At 42.6% G+C, this 24,563-nt stretch overlaps 1 protein-coding gene across 13 annotated transcripts in view; it reads right to left on the minus strand.

Annotated features, from left to right (window-relative positions):
- Positions 1-24,563, minus strand: part of LOC121300728 (microtubule-associated serine/threonine-protein kinase 3-like) — a 123,228-nt gene that overhangs the window by 15,240 nt on the left and 83,425 nt on the right. For all 13 annotated transcript variants that reach the window (XM_041229483.1, XM_041229480.1, XM_041229479.1 and 10 more), the window contains 9 exons: positions 21,470-21,679; positions 16,284-16,385; positions 15,029-15,161; positions 14,800-14,867; positions 14,286-14,374; positions 9,183-9,391; positions 8,374-8,512; positions 7,779-7,911; positions 5,883-6,048 (listed from right to left, as the gene is read on the minus strand). In XM_041229483.1, the coding sequence (XP_041085417.1) occupies positions 5,883-6,048; positions 7,779-7,911; positions 8,374-8,512; positions 9,183-9,391; positions 14,286-14,374; positions 14,800-14,867; positions 15,029-15,161; positions 16,284-16,385; positions 21,470-21,679 (1,249 nt within the window). The remainder of the gene's footprint in view (positions 1-5,882; positions 6,049-7,778; positions 7,912-8,373; positions 8,513-9,182; positions 9,392-14,285; positions 14,375-14,799; positions 14,868-15,028; positions 15,162-16,283; positions 16,386-21,469; positions 21,680-24,563) is intronic.

Consider the following 24,563-nt stretch of genomic DNA (forward strand, 5'->3'; position numbering starts at 1 on the left):
CTGGTGGAGAAACTATCAATATCTCCACCAACATCAGAGATAGCAGTCGCCCGGATGTTTGCAGCACAGCCAAAGCTACAGAAGATGACCTCGGAAGATGATCCCGAGGCTTTCCTGATTACTTTTGAGAGAGTGGCGGAGGTCGCAGAGTGGCCTAAGGAACATTGGGCTATGAAATTGGCACCCTGCCTGACAGGGAAGCTCAGACAGCTTACTGAGCCCTGACGGCCACGGATGCAGGGAATTACGATAAAGTAAAAGAAGCCATTCTCTCACGCCTCGGGATCACGGAGGAAACATACCGGCGCCGTTTTCGGGAATACCAGCTGTCCAAGGGGATGCGGCCCCAGGTTGTGGGACAATATCTTTTGGATTAGTGCACCCGGTGGCTGCGGCCAGAAGAACAGACACCCCAAGAACTGGTGCAGAAGATAGTTATAGAACAGTTCGCGTCTATACTACCGCCAGGGAATCGAGAATGGATTAAGAGGAATCGACCTACCACTCTCGAGGATGCCATCCTCCTGCTGGAGGCATATGAAGACGCGAACGAAGGCGCCGGCTCAGATCCCACTCCTGCCCCTAAACTAACTCGGACAAACCAGCCAATGAAGCCCAGAGGGGGTAACCAGACCTTCAGACCATGAAGGCCGAGGTTAGCCCCATCCTGGGCGAGAGAAAAAGCCCCAATCTGCCGGTCATTGACTCGCAGGACAGATCAACTCCTTTGATGCCTCCGACCCTAATGTATTACTGCTGTAATGAGCCCGGACATATTGCCAGGAATTGTCCAGTAATGGAGGTGGACCTGGCGAAAAGATCTTGGTCAGCAGTAACAGGTAAGAACACTGGGGAATGTCAGGAGGGCCCTTATCAGTTAAGAGTACAGGTTGGTGGAAAGAGTAAGGTCTCTTGGATGGGGTAGCCTGGGAGCCACAGGGTAAAGTGGCTATCTCCTGTATTCATGGAGAAACTCGGGTTTATCCCACCACTAAAGTTAGACTTACTATAGGTGATTATTCAACTTATGTTAAAGTGGCTGTAGCGCAATGTTTACCATACCCTGTTCTCCTGGGAAGAGACTGGCCGTTTTTTTATCGTATTTTAGGTCGGGAAATGGTCTTGGTTTCTACCAGGGGACAATCAAAGCAACAGAAGAAAACAATTGGTGAGATTTTTCCGTTGCAATCCAACTGTTTAACCCTAAAATCCGCCGAAGAAAAACAAGAAGAGAGCGTCGAGTGGAAAAATATGAGGGAACTCTAAGACGACAAGGGGAGGGGTCTGACGCAAAAGTAAACCAATTGCTTAAACGGCAGGGAAAGGGAGTAGGTATTCAGTGTAACCGGGGCTGCGAGGTTACTGAGGTGGAAGGTCATGCAATAAAAGACACTCCTCTTGGTGTACCTAACCATTGGGACCGAGATATTGATTTGGGATATGAACAACAAAATTATCCCACGTTACAATATGCTTGGAAACAGGTTAGATATATTGAGGGGAAGGATATGCAGGAAGGACAACCAGTGGTATTTCTGTATTTTTCTGTATCTGGGCACTTATTATATAGAATAACCCAGGCTCCCGGGACGGGACAGCTCGTAAAACAGTTATTGGTTCCTAGGCCTTTTCAGTCAGAAGTCATGAGATTGGTGCATGACATTCCATTTTCAGGTCATTTAGGAACTGAAAAGACTCAGGAACGAATTCCGGACCGGTTTTTTTGGCCTGGGGTTTATGGTCTTGTGCGGAAGTATGTATCGGAGTGTCCTGAATGTCAATTAGCTGCCCCTAAGTCAGTTCACCCACACCTCTGGTTCCACTGCCAATTATTGGGGTACCGTTTAAAAGGATTGGTGTAGATTTAGTAGGCCCTCTGGAGAGAGCAGAGTCAGGATATCGGTATATTTTGGTAGTAGCGGACTACGCAACGAGATATCCAGAAGCTGTTCCCTCACGCTCTATGAATGCAGTAGCTGTAGCAAATGAATTGGTAAAAATATTCTCTAGGGTGGGAATCCCGAAAGAAATTCTCACTGATCAGGGCACTAATTTTATGTCAGACTGTATTCAGCAACTATATAAATTATTGAAAATCCGTTCAATTAGAACCTCAGTTTTTCATCCTCAAACGGATGGGCTTGTTGATCGATTTAATCAGACTTTGAAAAATATGTTGCACCGCTTTGTAGATCAAGAAAAACGCAATTGGGCTAAACTGCTTCCCTACTTGCTCTTTGCAGTTCACGAGGTACCACAATCCTCAACGGGGTTTTCCCCGTTTGAGCTCTTCTTGTACGGTCGGCAGCCGCGGGGTATCTTGGATCTCATAAGAGAAGGCTGGGAAGAACAGTCAAAGGAGTCTAAAAATGTAGTAAAATATGTGTTGCAGTTACGCGATCGCTTAGAATTAGTCAGTCGATTGGCACATGAATCTCAGAGCGGCACAGCAGAAGCAGCAACAAAGCTACAATAAACATGCAAGAATTAGGAATTTTCGACTAGGAGACAAAGTGTTGTTATTGCTGCCCTCACCAGAATCTAAGTTGTTTGCTAAAGCAGGGTCCCTTTCATGTTATTCGAACAATTGGTAAAGTCAATTATGAGATCCGACAGCCTGGGCGTCGGAAAGAAAGTCAAATTTATCAAGTTAATCTCCTGAAAACATGGAAAGAACGGGAATCCATTTTATATTTCCTGCACAGGAGGGAGAGGACTTTGGACCCTCAATTGAGCCAGAGTTAGCAACTGAGGTCCCGATGGGGGAACAATTAACTCCTGATCAGCGTGAAGAGGTAAGCAATCTAATTAATAGTAGTGGAATATGCGGTGATGTGTTTTCTAACGTGCCTGGAAGAACGCATTTGATTGAACATGCTATTATCACTCTGCCAAGTCTAAGAGTTAGACAGAGACCGTATCGCATTCCAGAGAGTCGGAGAGATTCTGTTCGGAGGGAGGTGGAGTGTATGTTGAAACTTGGGGTAATTGAACCTTCCCGAAGCGAGTGGTGTAGCCCAATAGTACCAATAGACAAGCCAGTTGGGTCACTACGATTATGGATCGATTTTAGGAGGGTAAATGCTAACTCCAAGTTTGATGCATATCCCATGCCTCGAGTAGATGAACTCTTAGACAAGCTGGGGCGAGCTCGGTTTATTTCAACTCTGGATCTGACGAAAGGATATTGGCAAATTCCATTCATGGAGCGCCTGCTACTTTTCAGAGACTAATGGACAGGGTTTTACAACCTCATCGAGAGTATGCAGCTGCGTATATCGATGTAGTCATTTATAGTTCTTCCTGGAGAGAACATTTGACTAGATTAGAAGCCCTCTTACAGTCTCTGAGGAGGGTGGGGCAAGGTGCGCTATTGGAAAAGAAGAAACTAAATATTTAGGTTTCATAATGGGTAAGGGTAGAGTGAAACCGTTGGTTTCAAAAGTCCAGGCTTTGTTGGATTCACCGGTACCTACCACGAAAACCCAGGTGAGATCACTGTTAGGGTTGGCTGGTTATTACCGCCTCTTTATTCCACACTTTTCCACTATAGCGACCCCCTCACTGATCTCACTAAAAAGAACGCTCCAAATAAAATTAAGTGGAGTGCAGAGTGTCAGACGGCCTTTGAATCTATTAAAACTAATTCGAGTCAAGCCCCAGCATTAATAAGCCCGGATTTCAGCCGCGAGTTCGTCCTGCAGACAGATGCATCGCAGACTGGTCTGGGGGCGGTTCTGTCCCAGGAGAGAGATGGTATAGAACACCCGATACTATACATCAGTCGGAAGTTACTGTCCAGAGAACAGAGGTATTCGGTAGTGGAGAAAGAATGTCTGGCAGTAAAATGGACGGTCTTTAAAATACTATCTTCTGGGACGACCTTTTGTACTCATCACAGATCACGCTTCTTTAAAATGGTTAGACACGATGAAGGATTCAAACGCTAGGATTACGTGGTGGTACCTTTCGCTCCAACCCTTCACCTTTCAAATAAGGCATAGTGCGGGTAAGTTACATCAAAATGCTGATTTTTTTCCCGGGAGGGAGGGAAAAAGGAAGAGTTAGGGGTTTCCGAGTGTTCCTTCGGCTCCACTCTGAGGGTGGGATATGTGATGAGTCAAAGGGGTTTCGGTCTGTGATTCAGCCTCCCGACAGTAGAAGGCATCAAACCAACTCGGGACTTCCCTTACCAAGATCTCGTGACCATGACAAAAGTCATCTTTATGAGGGGCGACACCTTGATGAGGGGCGGAAGTACGAGTATATAAATTCCAGCCATTGGAGTCAAGTGAATGATAAGGACACTTGTCAGTTGGGGATTGGTGTTCCACTGACTACAGATGTGGGACGCTGCATACTAAAGGGAACGTACTTCTGTGTTCGGGGTTGGTCCGAAGGAAAATAGGCAGAGTATAGGGCGGAGGGAGAGGCAAAAATTGAGTAGCGGGTTTTTTGAAAACTTTTACTAATATTTCTTTTGTCTTTTTTTTGTTTATGTCCGGGTACGCCGGGAAGACGAATAAGGATGAGTTTCACTACCTGTTTTTGGATTTTTACTCCAGCACTCCCTCCCTCCCTCCCTCACGCAGTTTTGTTTTCTTTTGTAATTTATTTATTTTTTGAGTGTGTATAGAAAATAATAAATCAATTTATTTCTGTACACATAAATTACTGTCTGGACATTCCATTAATACACTCTCGCCTCACAACCCCTCTGTCCCTGTGCAATTTATTGTTTGTATTATTATTATTAAAAAATATTTATTTATTTATATATAAGTATTTATAAATATGAGAGCAAAGCTGTATGTTTTAGTTATTGTTTTCGTTTAAATATGTACTGGCAGAGGCGAGGTTGGCAGTCCATTCTCTGCCAGCAGTATTTAAAAACCTTGTGGTAACGTGTGCCTGTCGGTTAGTGCGTTGTTACACTAGCCGGCAGTCATGTGTAATTAATAAACATGTACAGATTGTGGCCGAGGAGTAATAGAATAATTACTAGCTAGTTAAACCCCTCGGCCACGGTATATAAACCTGCAGCGCTCTCAGTTCGGGGTGTGTGTTCGAAGGAGAGAATGAGAGAGAGTGAGCGAGGAGAAAAACGAGTTTAAAAGCAAATGTAAAATTAAAATATAGCAACAGTGAAGGAGATTGCCCAGCCTGACCTATATGCTTTTTGTGTGCAAGATTTGCTTTTGTTTGACTCTTATTTTTGCTCTGTGAGCAGTGTGTTTTGTGTTTAAATATTTATTTTATTTTTGTTATTTAAATAAATCTTTTGCCCTGCAGTACTGCATTTGTTTTTGTTCCTGCTTCTGGCCTAAAGTCACCACTCAGCCATCCCTGTCATTTATGTATTGCTGATCTCACAGCTGTAACTACAAACTGTATTAAACATTCACCTCCACTGCTGCCTTCCTGTCTGCCTGCCTTGATTTTGCATCTGTAGCAAAACCTATTTTATCTGAAACATGTAACAACATTTTCTAACAGGTGGGTCCAAAGGCAGTTTAAATTTATTTTCATATATGAATAAAAAAAATTACAAACTGAAAAATCAAATACGGGACATCGTGGAAAGGACTTGCTTTATAAACGTGCCTACAACAGCATGGAGAAAATGTAAACGATTATCCGGTCTCGCACACAGAGGAGATATTCCTTTATACAGAGACATGAAGTTTGTACATCAGACATGGGTAACCTGAATAAACAAGTACTCAAATCACATTTAGGAACCAAGGATATTAAATTAAGATAATACATTAATTTATAAATAACACAGATACATGTACATTTACCTGTGTTGTTTTCACAATAACATGAAGAATCATTGATCGTATTATTTAATTAATTTTTTGAAATAAAGCAATCCTTACCACTGACGACTTGCCCAAACAGCTGCTCTGGTGTGTCTCCGAAGAAAGGCACACAGCCCACCAGGAACTCATACAGGATGATGCCCATCGCCCACCAGTCCACCGGCTTCCCATAGCCTTGCCGCAGGATCACCTCAGGGGCGATGTACTCCGGAGTGCCACACACCTGCCATACACACAGGGAACCTGCCGTCACACTGAGAAACCAGCCACGCTATCACTGCAACACAGGCAACCTGCCATCACACTGAGAAACCAGCCACGCTCTCACTGCAACACAGGCAACCTGCCATCACACTGAGAAACCAGCCACGCTCTCACTGCAACACAGGCCGTCACCCTGAGGAACCAGCCACGCTCTCACTGCAACACAGGCCGTCACACTGAGAAACCAGCTACGTTCTCACTGCAGCACAAGCAACCTGCCATCACACTGAGAAACCAGCCACGCTCTCACTGCAACACAGGCAACCTGCCATCACACTGAGAAACCAGCCATGCTCTCACTGCAACACAGGCAACCTGCCATCACACTGAGAAACCAGCCACGCTCTCACTGCAACACAGGCCGTCACCCTGAGGAACCAGCCACGCTCTCACTGCAACACAGGCAACCTGCCATCACACTGAGAAACCAGCCACGCTCTCACTGCAACACAGGCCATCACACTGAGAAACCAGCCACGCTCTCACTGCAACACAGGCGTCACCCTGAGGAACCAGCCACGCTCTCACTGCAACACAGGCCGTCACACTGAGAAACCAGCTACGTTCTCACTGCAGCACAAACAACCTGCCGTCACACTGAGAAACCAGCTACGTTCTCACTGCAGCACAAACAACCTGCCATCACACTGAGAAACCAGCCACGTTCTCACTGCAGCACAAGCAACCTGCCATCACACTGAGAAACCAGCCACGCTCTCACTGCAACACAGGCAACCTGCCATCACACTGAGAAACTAGCCATGCTCTCACTGCAACACAGGCAACCTGCCATCACACTGAGAAACCAGCCACGCTCTCACTGCAACACAGGCCGTCACACTGAGAAACCAGTCACGCTCTCACTGCAACACAGGCAACCTGCCGTCACACTGAGAAACCAGTCACGCTCTCACTGCAACACAGGCAACCTGCCTTGAAACAGAAAGCATGCCCATTTTATCCCACTCAGACCTCTTACTCAAGAGATATATTCGTATCTCTAAACAGCTAATCGACTCCTCTTTAAAAGTATGCAAAGGATTTTAATGATCAAGCCATCTCACAAGTGCAATGGGACCCAGCATGTGAAAGAATTCATGAACAATCAGTGATACCACAAATATTTTCTACTTCTATCCAAGGGGTCTAAGTGGGATAAGTCTTTCTACATTCCTAAAAATGGATCACATTTTGGGGTACCACTGAACTTGAGAGATGGCTTAATCAGTACAATCCTTTGCTTACTTGGCATTTATTTTTGAGGAGATGATTCGCTATTCAGGGACACCAAGCTATTTAGAAAGTAAAGCGTCTCTGTGAAATAAAAGGGGAAATACATGTACCACCCCTAGTCACTGTTTCAAGGCTGGGAATTTTGTCCACCAACGTATGTAACATAGGCTAGATCAGTCAAAGTGTCCTATAAAATTAAGAGCCACCACCATCTAGTAATAAGCTAGTTTGGATTAAGTTTCATTTTCTTTTGATGGTAATACATTGCTGTGATTACTAATATAAAGACACTTTGGCTAGCCTACATAGTGAATTCAAAGCTCCTGAACTCATAGTTAGAGCACCTAATCACAGACTTGGCAAAAGAAAGAACAATATTTGAGTAATGTCAATAAGCAGCATTCAGAATGATTGCATAATGAAAAGGTAACAGTGCTAAACCCAGCAGCCGCTTACCTGCTTGTCAATAAACTCCCTGGTGTCCTTCTCGATGTGTCCTTCATACAGATTGGTTGTCATGTTCATAAGGCCAATTTTCGAGAGCCCAAAGTCAGTGAGTTTGATGTGTCCCATCGATGTAATCAACAAACTGGAGAACACAAAGAAATGGTCAAACTGAGCGTCATTTAGAGATGAGGAAGTTACACAAAGGGAAGCACAAGTTTTACAAGGTTATACAGTTACGTTCTGTGTGTTGCGTTCTGTGTATTGCATATCGTAGTAGAGGGAAGTATCATGATACAAGACCAGAAGCAAAATATTGATCTTAGACATACAAGTAGTCCATCAGGACCATTAAATGTATGGCATCTCCATTTGAGCCACACATTCTGACACACTAAACAACTGAAAGAATGTCTGGCTATTTCATTTCAGCAGGATTAGCGGCTCTCTAGAGTGGTACCTATCCCTCCACTCTCCCCAGCGGCTCTCTAGAGTGGTGCCCATCCCTCCACTCTCCCCAGCGGGTCTTTACAGGGTTGCGCGTCCTTCCACTCTCCCCAGCAGCTCTCTAGAGTGGTGCCCATCCCTCCACTCTCCTCGCTCTTACTTGTCAGGTTTGAGATCTCTGTGCACAATTCCATAGTTGTGAAGGTACTCCAACGCCAGCACGGTCTCAGCAAAGTACATCCTGGCCATGTCTACTGGGAGTGGGCCCATGTTCTTCAGCAGGTTTGCACAATCGCCACCTAAATAGGGACACAAGCATTGAAATCAGAGGGAACAGGGGCATGTGGAAGGGGAATGGAGCCTCTCATATGCGATTAAAACCAACTAGTTATTAAAAACAACTACGTTTTGGATCACACTGATGTTGTATTAGTACTCTATGTATTTCTAGACAAATATTACTTTTTGAAAAACAATAAAACAAGATACTGAAACACAAACTCCCTTTCCCAATATAAAAAATAAAGTTATGACACAACACTGATGTGGCACAGAGAGAGAGAGAGAGGTAGCAGCTGGTTATTACAGGAAATATCAACTGAATGAGCCCACTGAAAAAAAATTGCTCATACATTAGATTGGAGTACCACATGGAGAAAAAAAAAAAAGTGAAAAATAGTGTTTGGGAGCAGAGAGTCTGACAAACTATTTATATATGCATTTATTTATTTACATACGAGTTCCGGCCTTCGCTACAATTACTTGTACAATTCCTGTAATCTGGAATATGATGAAACAAAACTGTTGCAATATGGACAACACTGGATACTGCAAAAGTAAAGTCATGAGTTTCTTGTAAACACTGCAGGGGGTTCTGGGTCTGGGATTAGCCTGGGTGATTTTCACTGGGCATTTACACAACCTCATCACAACCTCCATCGATCTGCTGCTCAGCCCAGAGTGGCTTACCTTCCACATACTCCATGACCAAACAGAGGTGGCGCCGCGTCTCGAAGGAGCAGAACATGCTGACCACGAAGGGGTTCTCCGCGAAGGTCAGGATGTCTCGCTCCACAAACACCTGCTGTATCTGGTTCCTCAGGATCAGGTTCTGACGGTTGATCTTCTTCATTGCAAAGCGCTGCCGAGTGTCTCTGTGTCTCACCAGGTACACCGCCCTGCTCAAATCAACAGCATATCAGGAACACCCCATACACACTCACAGCAGCCTTGCAGCCAGTCCTCCCCTCGTTTAGGTATGTTCTTGAAATGAAGTGCCAGGAATTTAAGTAATCAGACCCTTGCTAAAACTACATGAAGTCTTGACTGTAGGTTTACTAAAAGGAGTTGTTCACTAATAGAAGAGTAGTATATTTAACATATTGCTCCTGGTTTCTTATCATTTAAATACAATTAATTGAGGAGAGATCTGAAACCAAGAACTGCGTGCAGGGCTAGTGTACTCCAGAGATCTGTTTGTATTGTATTGAGTGCAGGACTAGTGTACCCCAGCAATCTGTTCGAATTGCTCTGCAATCGTATACTGACAATGGCATTCTGGTTCATTATTAAACAAACAGACTCTCTATCATGCAAACAACAGACACAGAAGGACTTTTTTCATTTACACAGGGTTCACACACTTTTTCAACATCAAAATTCCATACTTTTTCCAGACTTCCATTTGTTTTTCCCAGACTTGTGTTTTAGCTTGTTTCTACTAGTTTTTCAATAGTTAGACATAGCTGGGCAGCCGAAGAGCATTAAAGCTTTTTGATCGAGAATCTTACATTGCATTACTTACAAAAATAATTTAAAAAGTTGCATATTGCAAGTCAACTTGTTCCAAAATAGGATAATGTACTGGTATCAGTAGTATTGTAGCAATGTCAGTTAACGCAGACAGGCACATCACACAGGGAGAGGCAATCCACACACAGGCGGAGGGCAGGCGCGAACCCAGGTCCTCTAGCACTAAAGCATAGCACTGATACCGCTGTACATAGGAGCCGGCTCCTTTGCAAGGACCGGGCTTATGTCTCTGTGTGGGATTACAACACCTAACAGCCCTGCTACTGCCCTTCCCTGTGCATGCCACAGTATACTAAAACCAGACAATTTTGGCACAAGTATACTTGCAGTATATTACTTTTTTGTATGGGATGATATTGGATTCTGATCCAAACTTCCTTATACCCTCTGTTAAACTTCCTTATACCCTCTTAAATGTTGAACACTATGGGAGGTGAAAAATAACAAAACTGAAATAACAAACGTGCACGCCTTATATATTAAAATGTGCAAGTGTCGTGAATTAAGCATATAAGTCAAATACTAAATACAGTACACCCTTTCAATAACAATCCTGTTTGGGTCCAAAGCCTTTTGTTCGCTATAGTAAAAGGACAATCCAAAACGAACAATATAAGCTGCTGGAGTAAGTTAAGGAAGTCATCTTGGATAAAAGGATTAGCTAAACTATTAATATTATTATTAATCACAATAAAAAAAATGAAAAAAGCAATGTTACATGCTACGTTGATACACACCATAGGGGCTACAGAATGCGTTTTTTTTTTTTTTTTAAATCTGAGTCAGTAATAATAACAATTTTTTTTTTCCTGGGTTGGGAAAAAAAGTTACCGATTTAATAAAGGTAACAAGATAACAAAATGTGACTCTTGGTGAGGAGAGTACCATAGCTTGTAATTCCAGTCTGTAACTTTGTTTAAAAAAATCATAGCCTTCAATATAATTGTATATATTTTGGCTGTTGTAGTATCCATTTTACCGTTCGTTTCACTAGAGCTGAAAGAGTCATGTGACATATACCAGTGCGCTGACTGGATAGGATTGCTTGAGTTGTCAGGAAGTTGTCAGGGGTGTTACTTGGGGCAATCCTAGCAGGAACTGGTCACAAGCAATACAGCTGCTACTAGTACACTGCCTGGACAGGTGCCGCTTGAGCTGCTGACCCGCTTTCAAGATCAATTATTATTACAATAATCACAAAATTATTTTCATTCTCCCGTGACACTAATACAATTCCAGACTTTTTCAAGACTTTCATACGGAAACATGGTTTTTCAAGCATTTAAGACTTGGAAATCAGTTTGGCATTTTTCCATACTTTTTCCAGACTAGTGTACAAACTATGTTTATTGGCAAAATAATATTTGAGTTATTTTTTCATTGTTGTGCAAGTTACCTTCAGATTTGCAGAATGACTGATAAAAGTTTTACAATATGCAGAGAAGTTTAGCATCACCTAGACTTGTAGTATAAACAATAAAAAAAAGCTCAATTTTAATTTATCATCATGTAATGAAACTATAACATTATACTGCAAGTGTCTACAGGAAGCCATAATAGCACAGTATTTAATGTTAGATTTCAAAATGTCACATTTCTAAATTTGTCAATTAAGTACATGGAAAACTACAGTGATATGTAGTTCAATGTTAACATTATTTTCAGCAGGTTTCACTTGACTTTATGAAGCAGTTAATTCTATAGGGTGATGCAAAACATTTGGCCATAGTTTTACAGTGCATAGGAAAAGTGTCTTTAAACCCAAATTAAAACAGCTGAATTCCTTACCAAAAAAGGAAGACTAGAACCATGAACCCCTATGTATGAAGTACAGGCTAGCACACAGCATACTGGAACGTGGATTGGCATGGAGTATCTTCACATTAATTTTCCACGATTGTCCCTTTATGATGTCTGCAATCATTCGGAGTGGTTCATATTGCAATGACCTACATACTGGCAAAGTACAGCTGTGCTCTACATGGTGCTGAACATAAAAGACATGTCAGCCTCTGGAACACATGCCAATGACAGACAACAAGAACAGAAGCTTCATAAATCATTAAAACACAAAAAGAATGGATCCAACACCTCTAACAGATTCACCATGACTGCCCACAGCCTTTGCTGTGGTGAGCTCAACAGTGAGCAGTACAGTTCGCCTCTGTAGTTTCTGAATAGTTTCTCATTTATGGAATAAACATTTGAGAGTCTAGATTGAAGACATATTTGTTTGAATGATGGGGTAGAACGACTCCTAAAATCAGACAGAGTAGAATTGTTGAGGAAAAAATAGTCGATCCCGCATTTGATTGTGCTTGCTGCTCTATTTGATCGTGCTTGCTGCTCTATTTGATACTGTTTCCTAACACTGATTATGCACTATATTTTACAACTGCTTGGAAATTGTTTTAACTATTTATAAATGTTAATGTATTGCAACCGCAACAGAATTTCAAGCCACCTGTAACTGTATGCTTCACAATGACGTGACGAGTGGCTAGTCGACCGTCACTTTTCTATCTGACTAGTTTGGTGCTATCCCAATTTGAATGACTTATTTTGCCAACAAGCTTTTTTTTTGCGATATCGGGAGCTACATTAGTTTGAATAAAAAAAAACTACCATGACTACCTGAACAGGACTGGATTTCATGGGAAACCTACAGTACTGCCACAGCTAGCCCAGTTGATTCAGTGCCATTCAAATAATGCTACTGGACAATTCTAAAAACTAAAACACCACAAAAATATTTTAAAATGTGGAAATATTAGGATAGCCAGTCAAAATGACAGAAAAAAAAAAACTCTTGTTGAAGAGGCAAATTCCCATTCTGCCAGCAATGCCGTGATAACTACCAGGGCTGTAGAACAGCTGCGCCCACGCACAGAATGTGCTCCAAAGGATTCCGTCGGGACCCGAAGATTAGCTTCTAGCTATAATTTCACAGCTTTCATTCACAAAGCGGTTTCTTGCAATTTACACTTTACCTTCTGATTTAACCCATACTTTGTATGTCGCAAAAACAAAACACTGTTCTTATACACCGCTGCTCTATAGAAAAACAAGAAACAGTTTCCTTAGCTTTACCTGCTCCAATCTGCCATGGAGATGTAAGAAAGTCATGGGAAAGAATTTAAGATTAGGGGAGTATTTAAATAAGATAAAGCACTGGGGTTTTTGCTTATTGATATAACTAGAGCACTGTTTATTTCCAGAGCCAGAGAGAGGAGTTTTTTTTTTCATATAAATGATGCAACTGTATGTGTGTGTCTTTTTGGGTTTTTTTTAATGCTTGCTAACAAACACTGCGTGATCTTAACTGCAGAATACAGTATAGAAAGTTCTGACAATATCTTGGTTTTCTTTTTTTTTTTTTAATTTTGAAAATTTAATTTTTTAATTAATAGGCTAAAAAATTAAATGAGACGGCGTGAGCTTGCTAATCATACAACGTTTACATGTGAAGGTGAGCCCCAAACCTTTGTGTTTGTGGAACACGTATTTGTTTCAATGCACTGAGGGACTTTGAGCCTTATTCATAAAACTGTATTGTGTATTGAATTCAGTGAGTTACACACTGTATTCTATAAAACTGTTCCATCGATAACTTACGGATCATATTACCAGCATTTTGTTTGACATATTTTGATTTCCACCTGGCTTTGTTTTGTACACAACAGGTAAAGGTTGTGAGCATTCACAGTAATGTGTGTATGTTAAAATAACACACAGCACAGCAATGGTATATAAGTCCTAACTGGACACAGTCAGTGACGTAGTTTTAAAATAAATATGTTTGTTGTATGTTTGAAATCTAAACATAAACATTACTTTTTCACTGCCCATTCCCAGACCTTTGTTTTTATTTTAAGCTCCTTGTTCTTTTAGCTCTACGTTTAATTTTTGTAGCCCATTCCTTTAACTCTTAGCAGTCCATTTATTCAGCTCTTGTCAAGCGCGTCATATCCAATTTATTTTCACACGCGATGTTTAAAATATTTTTCAGATAGGCAATTCTGAACTACATTAATATGAAATGTGAAAACACAACCATGGCAATTTTTGAAGCAGTGTTCCTTTGTAATATTCAGATATTTGCCAAAGCACTATTGCACTCTGACACCACAGGTTTAATACAACAGATATTCATCTTAAGGATTGAAAGTGCAGTAAGCAATTGTTGCTGAGTGTCTGTCACTTTAACTCCAAGGGCACTGGCTAGCTAGCTGTATATGGAGCTGCCAGCCTCTCACTCACCCATAGGCCCCGTTGCTGATCAGTTTGAGGGTGTCAAAGTCGCTCTCTCTCGGTTTTCTTCGTGACGGAGTGGAGGAGGCCCGACTGTGCTGAAATGTAATGTCAGGAACTGTAACGCACTGTGGCTCACAGAAGAAAACGAATGGGGGTGAAATAAGGAGGATCTTCATTTTAATAGTATCTCACCAATGTGGACTGGCTATTACAAAGGTATTCCAGATTGACGGCTTTGTATAAAATATACAGAATATTGTACAGGGTACTGTATGAGACAAACTGGGGTGAAAAATCAGGCTATACAATAGAGCACCCTATACTTTATAGTTCAATAAAATAAAACGAACATCACTAATGATCATCATTTACATCTGATAAAAACTATATTTTTATTCAAAATGTGAAGGGCAGCATGAATTAAAAAAATGTAAGTAGATTACAAGCAGATACTTAGTGCTAATGTCTTGCGTGTTATATCTATAGGTATATCTATAAGTGGAGACACACAGTGACTTACATCTAAAGACTCATCTGTATCTGGTATGAGAGTATTGGCAGAGTCGTATTGTTCCAACAGAACCATGTCTGTTGAGAGAGAAAAGTGGATTTAAAAAATTATTTGTACACTACAATGAAAATACAGGTTTGCTGTAACTTTTGTCAAAACTGCCTATTTGAAACCTCTACAGTGAAAGGCAGTGCACACTGGGTAAGATTTATTCTATCATTTCGTGAGCTGTTCTCACCCTCCAGGGTGTCCTTGGTGAGCCCCAGCTGGCTGATGATGTAGCGGGGGATGTCAGTCTTGATTCCCTGACCGTCCTTCGCGTGACCCTCTGCAGCTTCCAACAAGTGATAGAACTCTTCAGGGTCGAACTCCTGTCAAAACAAAGCTGTTTAAAAGACCCTGTACAGAGACACAGGGTGTTAAACAAGAATACCTGCATCATTTCACAGCTCCATCACTATCTCTTACAATGTGCAGTTTTGAAAGAAAGACATGTTACAGCAAATATATATTTCTATTTTAAAACATCTGGCACTGCACTCTGTTCAGGAAATTTGTTTCAGCTTTACTTCCTTAGGTCACCCAGGTAGTGGCTTCTGGGTAATGTTATTGGCTGAATGGCAGACAACTGATTGGTTATTGACAGGAAAGAAGCCAGTTAAGGATAGGGACCCTCCAGGTGACCCAGGAAGTGGAAGACTGTCTAAAAGCATGCTTGCAAGCCTATGTCTAGCCTATTTCTAAAAGCATGGCCTGCAAGCCTACACCCAATATAACCCAATATTTTACTTTATTAAAATTTTACTTTGCAAAGTGTTGAGACTGTGTAAAATGGGGTATTTTACCTACATGGCTGAACTTGTACATACGTTGACAAAACAATCGACAATTAATGAAAAGTCATGACGTGCATGTAGTAAAACACAAATTATGCCATACCCGGTATCAAGACGTTCAAGTTCTGCTGACGATCTATGCTTATATATAGATATATATATATATATATATAATATATATATGCACACATATATATATATATATATGTCAATATATATATGTATATATATATATATAAATATATCTATATATATATATATATATTAATATATATATATATATATACAGATAGGACTGTGTAGCCCTGTAATACCACGCCATCCGATCTGAACACAGTCTAGGCTAGTAAGTACCAGCGCCATCTACTGAACACCAGCTAAGGACCGAGTTGTGAGTTGCAGGTAATATTGAGTAGCTTCATCTTTGCTATCATTTTAGCTGATCTCACCTGTGTTACATATTTCAAAGGCTGGCAAATAGCAGTGAAGATTAGATTCTGAACACAAGCACAAAAAAAAAAACAAAAAAAAAAAACACCACCACACACACACACACATAGTATTTGATCAACTGCAATACAAACTACTCAGAATTATTAGCGGTTTTTAATTTGACACTACTTCCTCTTAATGTATTTGAAGCACAGGACCCCTTACCAGGCACTCGAGCAGTCGTGCGGGGCGCGAGATGACAATCAGGATCTTCTTCACCAGCTGATCGATCACTGGGACCTCCTCGCTCTCCGATCTCTCATGGGCCTGGCAAGAGGAATACAGCATTGCATTCAACCGATACAAACACATAATTCCTACACTGCATAACGACACTTTCAATTAGCAGCTAACTGTAATGCAAATTACCTTAAATCATAAGAAACGTTTGGTAACGAGAAAAGGCCATTTCAGCCCATCAAGGCTCGTCCCTTATCAGGCCATTTTCCCTTACGGGGGGGGGTGTTTTAGATCTTACTTCACCTGGTCTGCTATTCCATGCATTAGAACTCTGTGTAACAAAGTGCTTCCTACCTTCTGTTCTAAACTTTTACTCAGGTTCCACTTATGCCCTCTTGTTTTTCTCTGTGATAAATCTGAAGTCGTGTCTCAGGTTCACTTTATCTATATCATCGATGATTTTAAATTCTTCAATCAAGTCCCCTCTTTCCCTTATTTTTTCCAGGCTGAAGAGATTTCACTATTTTAACCAGTCCTCATAGCTCATGTCATTGTTCATTTTATACTTAACATGGATTTTTATGCCCAATATGCAATACATTTCTTAACAGTAAAATTAATTTGCCATAGGTTTTCCCAGTTACACAGAAGGCCCAAGTCCCTTTGAATTAGCTGGGCTACAGATTCAGAAGTTGATATCATCTGCCAATTAAAAAATCTTGCAATGTGTACCTTGGTCCAAGTTATCTATAGAAACGAGGAACAGTAAAGCTCCAAGTGCACACCCTTGTGGTCCCCCTCCAAGTACATCCCTCAAATCTGACTTTACACCTCTTACAATCATGCTCTGCTTTCTGTTTTTAACCCGTTCTGTATCCAATTCCTCCTCTGTATTCCTGCTGATTTTAATTTAGGTACAAGTCTTTCTTGTGAGACTTTGTCAAAAGCTTTTGGAAAATCAAGATAAATTATATCAGAAGCGATGCAATCATCTACATTAGCTGAAAAAAAATCAAGTAGGTTACTTAAGCATGACCTTCCTCTTCTAAACCTGTGCTGGCTACCCCCTATAATATTGTTGCTGTATACTGTAAATAAATTTCCAAGCTTACCTTTAAAATTGCTTCCTTCATTTTGCAAGTTACAAAAGTTAAACTAATAGATCTAATTACCTGGGTCTGCTTTATTCACTTTAAATAATAGCACAGCACTTGCAAGCTTCCAGTCCTCAGGGACCTCACCTGTTTCTACAGAACTATTCATGATAGTAGCCAGTGTCGCACTTATTTCTACCCTTGTTTCTTTTAGTCCCCTTGGATAAATCTCATCTGTGCCCGGTGATTTTTTTTTAATTTTTGTTTTTTAGCTCCTGTAACTTATTTAATATCTCTACTTCACTGATGCTAAAATCTTCAAGACCTGTGTGTGTGCAAACGGACTTCACTGGCAGCATATTATTTGTATCCTCTCTGGTGATAACATTAGAAATATATATTAGTTCAACACATCAATATATGTTTAACACAACTTCCACTAATTAACTAACTTCCTCCCCAGTTAGCAATTCTCTCTTTGTTATCCCTGCTATTTGCTTGTTGGCCTAAATAAAGCCATTCTAGTAGCACACACACTGTACAGCACTGGAATACAAGGCAAGGCTTGCAGAACACACACTGTACAGCATTGGAATACAAGGCAAGGCTTGCAGAACACACATTGTACAGCATTGGAATACAAGGCAAGGCTTGCAGAACACACACTGTACAGCATTGGAATACAAGGCAAGGCTTGCAGCACACACTGTACATCACTGCAATACAAGGCAAGGCTTGCAGAACACACACTGTACAGCATTGGAATACAAGGCAAGGCTTGCAGCACACACTGTACATCACTGCAATACAAGGCAAGGCTTGCAGAACACACATTGTACAGCATTGGAATACAAGGCAAGGCTTGCAGCACACACTGTACATCACTGCAATACAAGGCAAGGCTTGCAGAACACACATTGTACAGCATTGGAATACAAGGCAAGGCTTGCAGAACACACACTGTACAGCATTGGAATACAAGGCAAGGCTTGCAGAACACACACTGTACAGCATTGGAATACAAGGCAAGGCTTGCAGAACACACACTGTACAGCATTGGAATACAAGGCAAGGCTTGCAGAACACACATTGTACAGCATTGGAATTAGGGATGTACCAAATCCAAGTTTTTGGGATTCGGCCAAATACCGAATCCATCTCAAAAGATTCAGCCGAATACCGAACCGAACACCAAATCTACAAAAACTGTCAAGAAAACTGAAGGAAACTGTTGAATGAAAAACAGACTGGCTAAAAAGGGACGCGCACAATCTATAGTTTTGAGCCTTTTAGTTATTTTTATTACTGAATGGAATAAGATTTCAGTTTGAAACTTACGCAATTTACCGCTAGCCCCCTCCCCCCACAACAGAAACGTCAAAATACAGAACCGCTTACTTTACCTTTACAAGAAAGCAGAGAGGCATATTTGATGTAACCCACTATTTTCTTGAATGACGTTTCAACCTGTGTCACCTGATCTGAGAGTAGGGTTGCCAACAGGCTCCAGAGTCTCAGGACACTAAGGAAAGTCAGGTTTTGTATCTCACCTCTCTAAACTGCAGTGTATTCAGCAAAGTGATTGTGAATTGTGTGAACTGTTGCTAAATTAATTGAATTGTTTTACTTGTTACCAAAAGCACACACATGCCTGTGAGGACCGTTTCCATCAATCAGACCTATATAACAGCTGATTGGCTTTCTGAGTCTCTGACTGGGCGAGACTGTGTGAAGCACGAAATATTAAACAAAATACAAGATGATTGCCCGGAGGTTTTTAAACAGTTATGAAACTCTTGACTATCCAGTCACACTTTACATAACAGAATGTTCCAGTCAAATAATACATCTCAGAAATAACTACTTACAACGATACATGTCCGATCGCCATTTAATAATAAAAATAAAAAGCACAAATATTTGTCCTGATATTTTCCTGACAATATTCAAAACAACATCTTGCAAACAAATAAATTATACAAAACCCCACAAATGCTATTAAAACAGCAAGCTATTAATCTTAATTTTATTTAAAACTATGAAATTGAAATGCCTTTTAAACCTGTTTTACTCTGAAAAAAATATTTTAAACAGCTTGTGTAAAATAAACAGCACGTGTGAAAATAAATTGCACCTGACACGCCTAACAAGTGCTGAATAAATGGACTGCAAAGAGTTAAAAGAAAAAGCGTAACCGTGGTTCTCAAGGTAACCACAGTAACAGTGTTTAGCCCAGTCAGTCAGCGGAGGCAGAGACCTTCAGGAGAGACTCAAGTTACAGGTATGAATAGAAATGAATGTGCAGAGTGAATAGAAACTAAAGTTAATTGATTTGAGGGCAGCTTGCATACAGAGTTGGAAAACAAGGAAGGAGGATTACCCGATAAAGTGCACTGATCACTTGTTCCTGTATTATGATGTGTTGCCACAAAAAAAAAAAAAAGAAAAAAACAGATTGGGCCCGCGGGCCACCAACCGAATAACAGTGCTCTAGACTATTACGAGACTGATCAGGGGCCCTGGGGGGGCTGGTTTGGGCTCGTTCGACCCTCTAGACTATATTGTGAGATTGATCCAGGGCCAGAGGGGGCTGGTTTGGGCTTGCTTGATCCTCTAGACCAGTGGTGCCCAATCCTGGTCCTGGAGGGCTGGTGTCCTCCTGGCTTTTGTTCCAGCTGTCCCCTAAATTACTTAATTGGACCAATCAAGCACTTATTAAAAGCTTAATTGGCCCAAAAAAACAGGAGGGACACCAGCCCTCCAGGGCCAGAATTGGGCACCCCTGCTCTAGACTGTATTGAGAGATTGCTAGAGTACAAAAAAATGATGTAGTTAGTCATGAAAAGAAAAGACTGTCTCCCTTTGCTCCTTTTGTGGAGACGAAATAAAATAAATAAAACACAAAAGAGCACGGGTACACCACACACTAAAAAAAAGAAACAGTTCAGGGAATACCACCAGCTTGTTAAACAGCTAATGTGATTATTGTTATTGGTCAACATTATTAAAACAAAGAAGCTTCATTTTATAGAAATACGAAACCAGTGTGTGGCGCTCCCCGTCACTTTGAGTAAAATTAAAGTGAAACAAAGAGCGATAGACATACCATCAATTTCCAATTGTTCTGCTATTTCTTGACATGTGGCAACCTTTTAATTTTCTTTATAACCACACACACTGTCCTCAAAAGAACATTTTATTTTTCGACTTTAATAATTAAATTCTCATTGATGCCAATTTTTTTTTTTTCCTGTGGTAATCTCTGCATGAGCAAGACACTGACAGTCTGACAGCCACTACCTTTGACCTTATTTCTGATTGGTCCATTGCGACGAGAAAGCGTGTAGCAAAATACAAATAAAACAAATGTATTTCGATATTTGTTTGCTTCATTTCGCGCTGCTCGCTTCAATTGCGTTGTGCATTACTTTGATTTAAATCAATAGTTTCAATTATTTTTGATTCGCAAGCTCGCAAACGGTGTGCATAGCTCTTTAACATGCAAGCCCATGCTCATTGACTCGTTTGATTTGGCATTGTATGTTACAGAGCTGCACTCCGACTTTTAAGAATGTGTTTGTTAACATTTACAGTATGTATTTAGCTAAATCTAGGAAAAAATATGCAATTTACATTAAATCCAGGAAAAAATGGCTGTTAAAACATTAGTGTTTCTTTTTACACTTGTCGCCACTGTTCATTGCAGTTTCACTGACACACTCGCCACTTGAAACGTAATTTTTCTGGTTCTACAAGTACTAAAGTGATCATCAGCAGCTCATTTGAAAGGTAAGAACTGCCTAATTAGCTATAATTATCTAGTTATTTAAAATGTTCCATCTTTTTTTTTTTTTTTTTTTTTTTACAGAACTGCCCCCTTAGTCATAGTCTAGCCCCCTTTAGTGACCTTTTAGGAGATTGCCCGGGGGTTGGAGGGGGCTGGTTTGGGCTCGCTCGATCCTCTAGACTGTATTAGATTGATCCGGGGCCCGGGGAGGCTGGTTTGGGCTCGCTCGATCCTCTAGACTGTATTAGGAGATTGATCCGGGGCTGGGATGGTTCCAGTTGGAAGCTCACCTCATGCAGCATCTTCTCCAGTTTCTCCTGCAGCTCAATGAAGTAGCGGGACGTGACCAGGCCTTCGAGGGACTTGTCCAGGCAGTCTCTGGCCAGCTCTACCAGCTGGTGATGGATAAATCCCAGGACCCCATCAGCCAGGGGCAGGGTGCTGTCTGGAGAGAAGGTGGTGATGATATCCAGCAACCGCTCCTCCATCTGAGCTGTGGCCTGCAGAGGCAGAAACACTCCGTTAGAGAGAGACAGCCAGACAGACAGGCAGACACACACACAGACAGACAGACAGAGACAGACAGAGAGAGAGAGAGAGAGACACATACACACGCAGACAGAGAACGAGAGACAGACACACACACAGGTACAGAGATACTTCAGTTTGTAGATATGCAGATAGAGTATGATATAAAAGCAAATAATCAAACTATCTTCAACAGAAGAAAGGGGAGCCAGTGATATTTCCAGTGCCAATAAGAGGTAGTAAAATAGATTTTAAAACCTGAGCAGAGACAGTACTCAGAAACCTGGGATATTAAATGGAAGTGTATGCTAAGAAAATAAATCACTACTGCAAATGATATACCGTTTTTGCTCTGGCCAAGGTTAATCTGAATATTCTGGTTATAGCCCTTTGGCCATGAAATGGTAGACATACAAAAAAGAGAAATTGTTTTTAATTACCTAGCTAACCAAAAAAAGGAATTTAGTTCAGTGACCATGAAAGCAGAATGTTACCATCAACATATTAAAATGATATGCCTGTGAAAGGGTGCCTTTGCAGGGGTGACATCAGAACCAAGAACAGAAACCAAAACACACTTTTGCTGGCAGGTAAAAACTGAGCCTTAGCGCTCAGTTTATTTATTAAATAAATACAAACAAAAAGTTTAAACAAAACACACAACACTGAAAATAAAGGGCGCATTGGCCAAACAACCAGACGTGGAAGAACACTAAACAAGTACCGTGCTGGCACTTCCATCACGCTGTAGCATTGTTATTATTTTAAACAAACTCTCCTCTCTCTCTCTCTCTCTCTCACCCGTTCTCTACCTCCCGAATACACAACCCTGAGTGAGTGAAAACATGCTGTTTTCATACAGCTGTACTGAGACTCAATTTCTAGCAATCAATTGGAGTCTCGGTACAACTGCACGTGAATTAATGAAGTGCAGTTCCTTGTGCTCACATATTACATTTTACCTGAACATGAAGTGCTGTGCAATCCTCGTGCCTAAATACAAATTACACTTTACACTCATGCTCGTAACGCATATTTATATCCTGTGTATTTTATACATAAACACCAACATTAACAAACTCCCCCTCAGTCCCAAAGTCACGGTCATAGTCCTGGCCCAGGAACAAGGGCAGCAATGGGCCAAGGGTGGCAGCCACGCTGGGAGGTCCTCCTCCCACCCCCACAGCTGCGTGGCCAAGGCAATCCTGGCAACCCCCTGGCTGTCTGTGGGGGTGGTCTCCTGACCTTCCCCCCCCTTTCTCTGTAGCCGACAGCTCCCTCTTGTGGGGCTCCGGCCACCAAATTTCCTGCAGCGAAAGTGCTGCGGGGGAAGGTGGTCTCCTGACCTCTCCCCCCTTCTTCCATAGCCGGCAGCTCCCCCTAATTGGGCTCAGGCCACAAGTTTTCCTGTGGAAACGCAGGGCTGACAGCAACCCGTCAAAACAGTGTCAGCGACCCCAGGCGATAGCAGCAGCAGCGGTCCCTCAGGAGGTGACGGAGGCAGTGGCGAACCCTCTGTAGGCGACAGCAGCAGCGGCGGACCCTCGGGAGGCAATCTCGGGAGGGGAGCCCCTGGCCATAGAGGCGGCAGCGGGAGCTCCACTTCTCCCTCGTACCCTGTAACTAGTAGCTCCCCAGGCAATGCGGAGAAGCAGGCAACTCCGGGCGATGCGGAGCAGCAGGCAACCCCGGGCGATGCGGAGCAGCAGGCAACCTTGGGCAGAGCGAGGCGGGCATCCTTGGGTGGTGGAGATGGGAGCTTCAAGCAATCCTCCCATGGGAATGGAGACAGAACCAGCAGGAATTCAACCTCTGCTGGTGGATGTGGCCGAGGCAGAGGCAGCTCCTGCTGCTCTGCTCCTGGCAGTGGCGGAGGCAGTTCCTGCTGCTCTGCTCCTGGCAGTGGGGGAGGCAGCTCCTGCTGCTCTGCTCCTGGCAGTGAAGGTGGTGGAGGGAGAGGCTGCTCCTGCTGCTCTGCTCCTGGTGGTGGAAGCAGTGGGGTGGGAGCAGTGTGTAGTCTCTTGGCGACGAAGGTGGGAGCAGCGTGTAGTCTCCCCCTGTCGCAGGGGACTGGTGCGGCGCACCCTCATTTGCAGGGGACTGGTGCGGCTCTCCCTTTAATCCTGGGAAAGTGGTGCCTGTGTCCGTGCTGTGCTGTGCAGGGAAGATAGTGCTCAAGGGGTAATGCTGGCTCTGTGATGGCAGCTCCTGGTTCTCTTCCCCGCGTGGTAGGGATGGAGTCAGAGGCAGCTCCTGCTCCTCTCTTCGTGAGGGTGGTGGTGAAACCAGCAGGTATTCTCTCTCTGCTGGTGGTGGAGGAACCAGGAGGAGTTCTCCCTCTGCTGGTGGTAGTGGGAACGACATATAGTCCTCCCAAAATGGTGGAGATGGAACCAGCAGACGTTCACACTCTGCTGGCGGAGGTGGGAACAGCAGGCACTTTCCTCCGCTGTTCTCATCCTGGGCTGCGGACACTCTGTGTCCTCCTGCCCCTCAGGCTGTGGAGGTGAAACTAGCAGACATTCTCCCTCTTGCGCTGGAGATGGCAGCGATGGCTTCTCTCTAGTGCTGGATATAGTGGGGCTTCTCCCAATTGCGCTGGAGATGGCAGCGATAGCTCCTCTCCCTCTGGCACTGGAGATAGGTGGGTTTCTACCTCTTGCACTGGAGACGGCAGCAATGGCTCCTCTCCCTCTAGCACTGGAGATGGCAGCGATGGCTCCTCTCCCTCTGGTGGGACCAGAGATGGCGGGACCCCTCCCATATCTGCAGCCAGGTAATTGAGCACCATGTCTACGATGTCTGGGAGGGACGCTGGGTGATGTTGCTGTTCCCAGGTCTCCCAACGCTCCCCAT

The sequence above is a fragment of the Polyodon spathula genome, chromosome 26 (genome assembly GCF_017654505.1).
Source record: "Polyodon spathula isolate WHYD16114869_AA chromosome 26, ASM1765450v1, whole genome shotgun sequence".
Lineage (NCBI taxonomy): Eukaryota > Metazoa > Chordata > Actinopteri > Acipenseriformes > Polyodontidae > Polyodon > Polyodon spathula.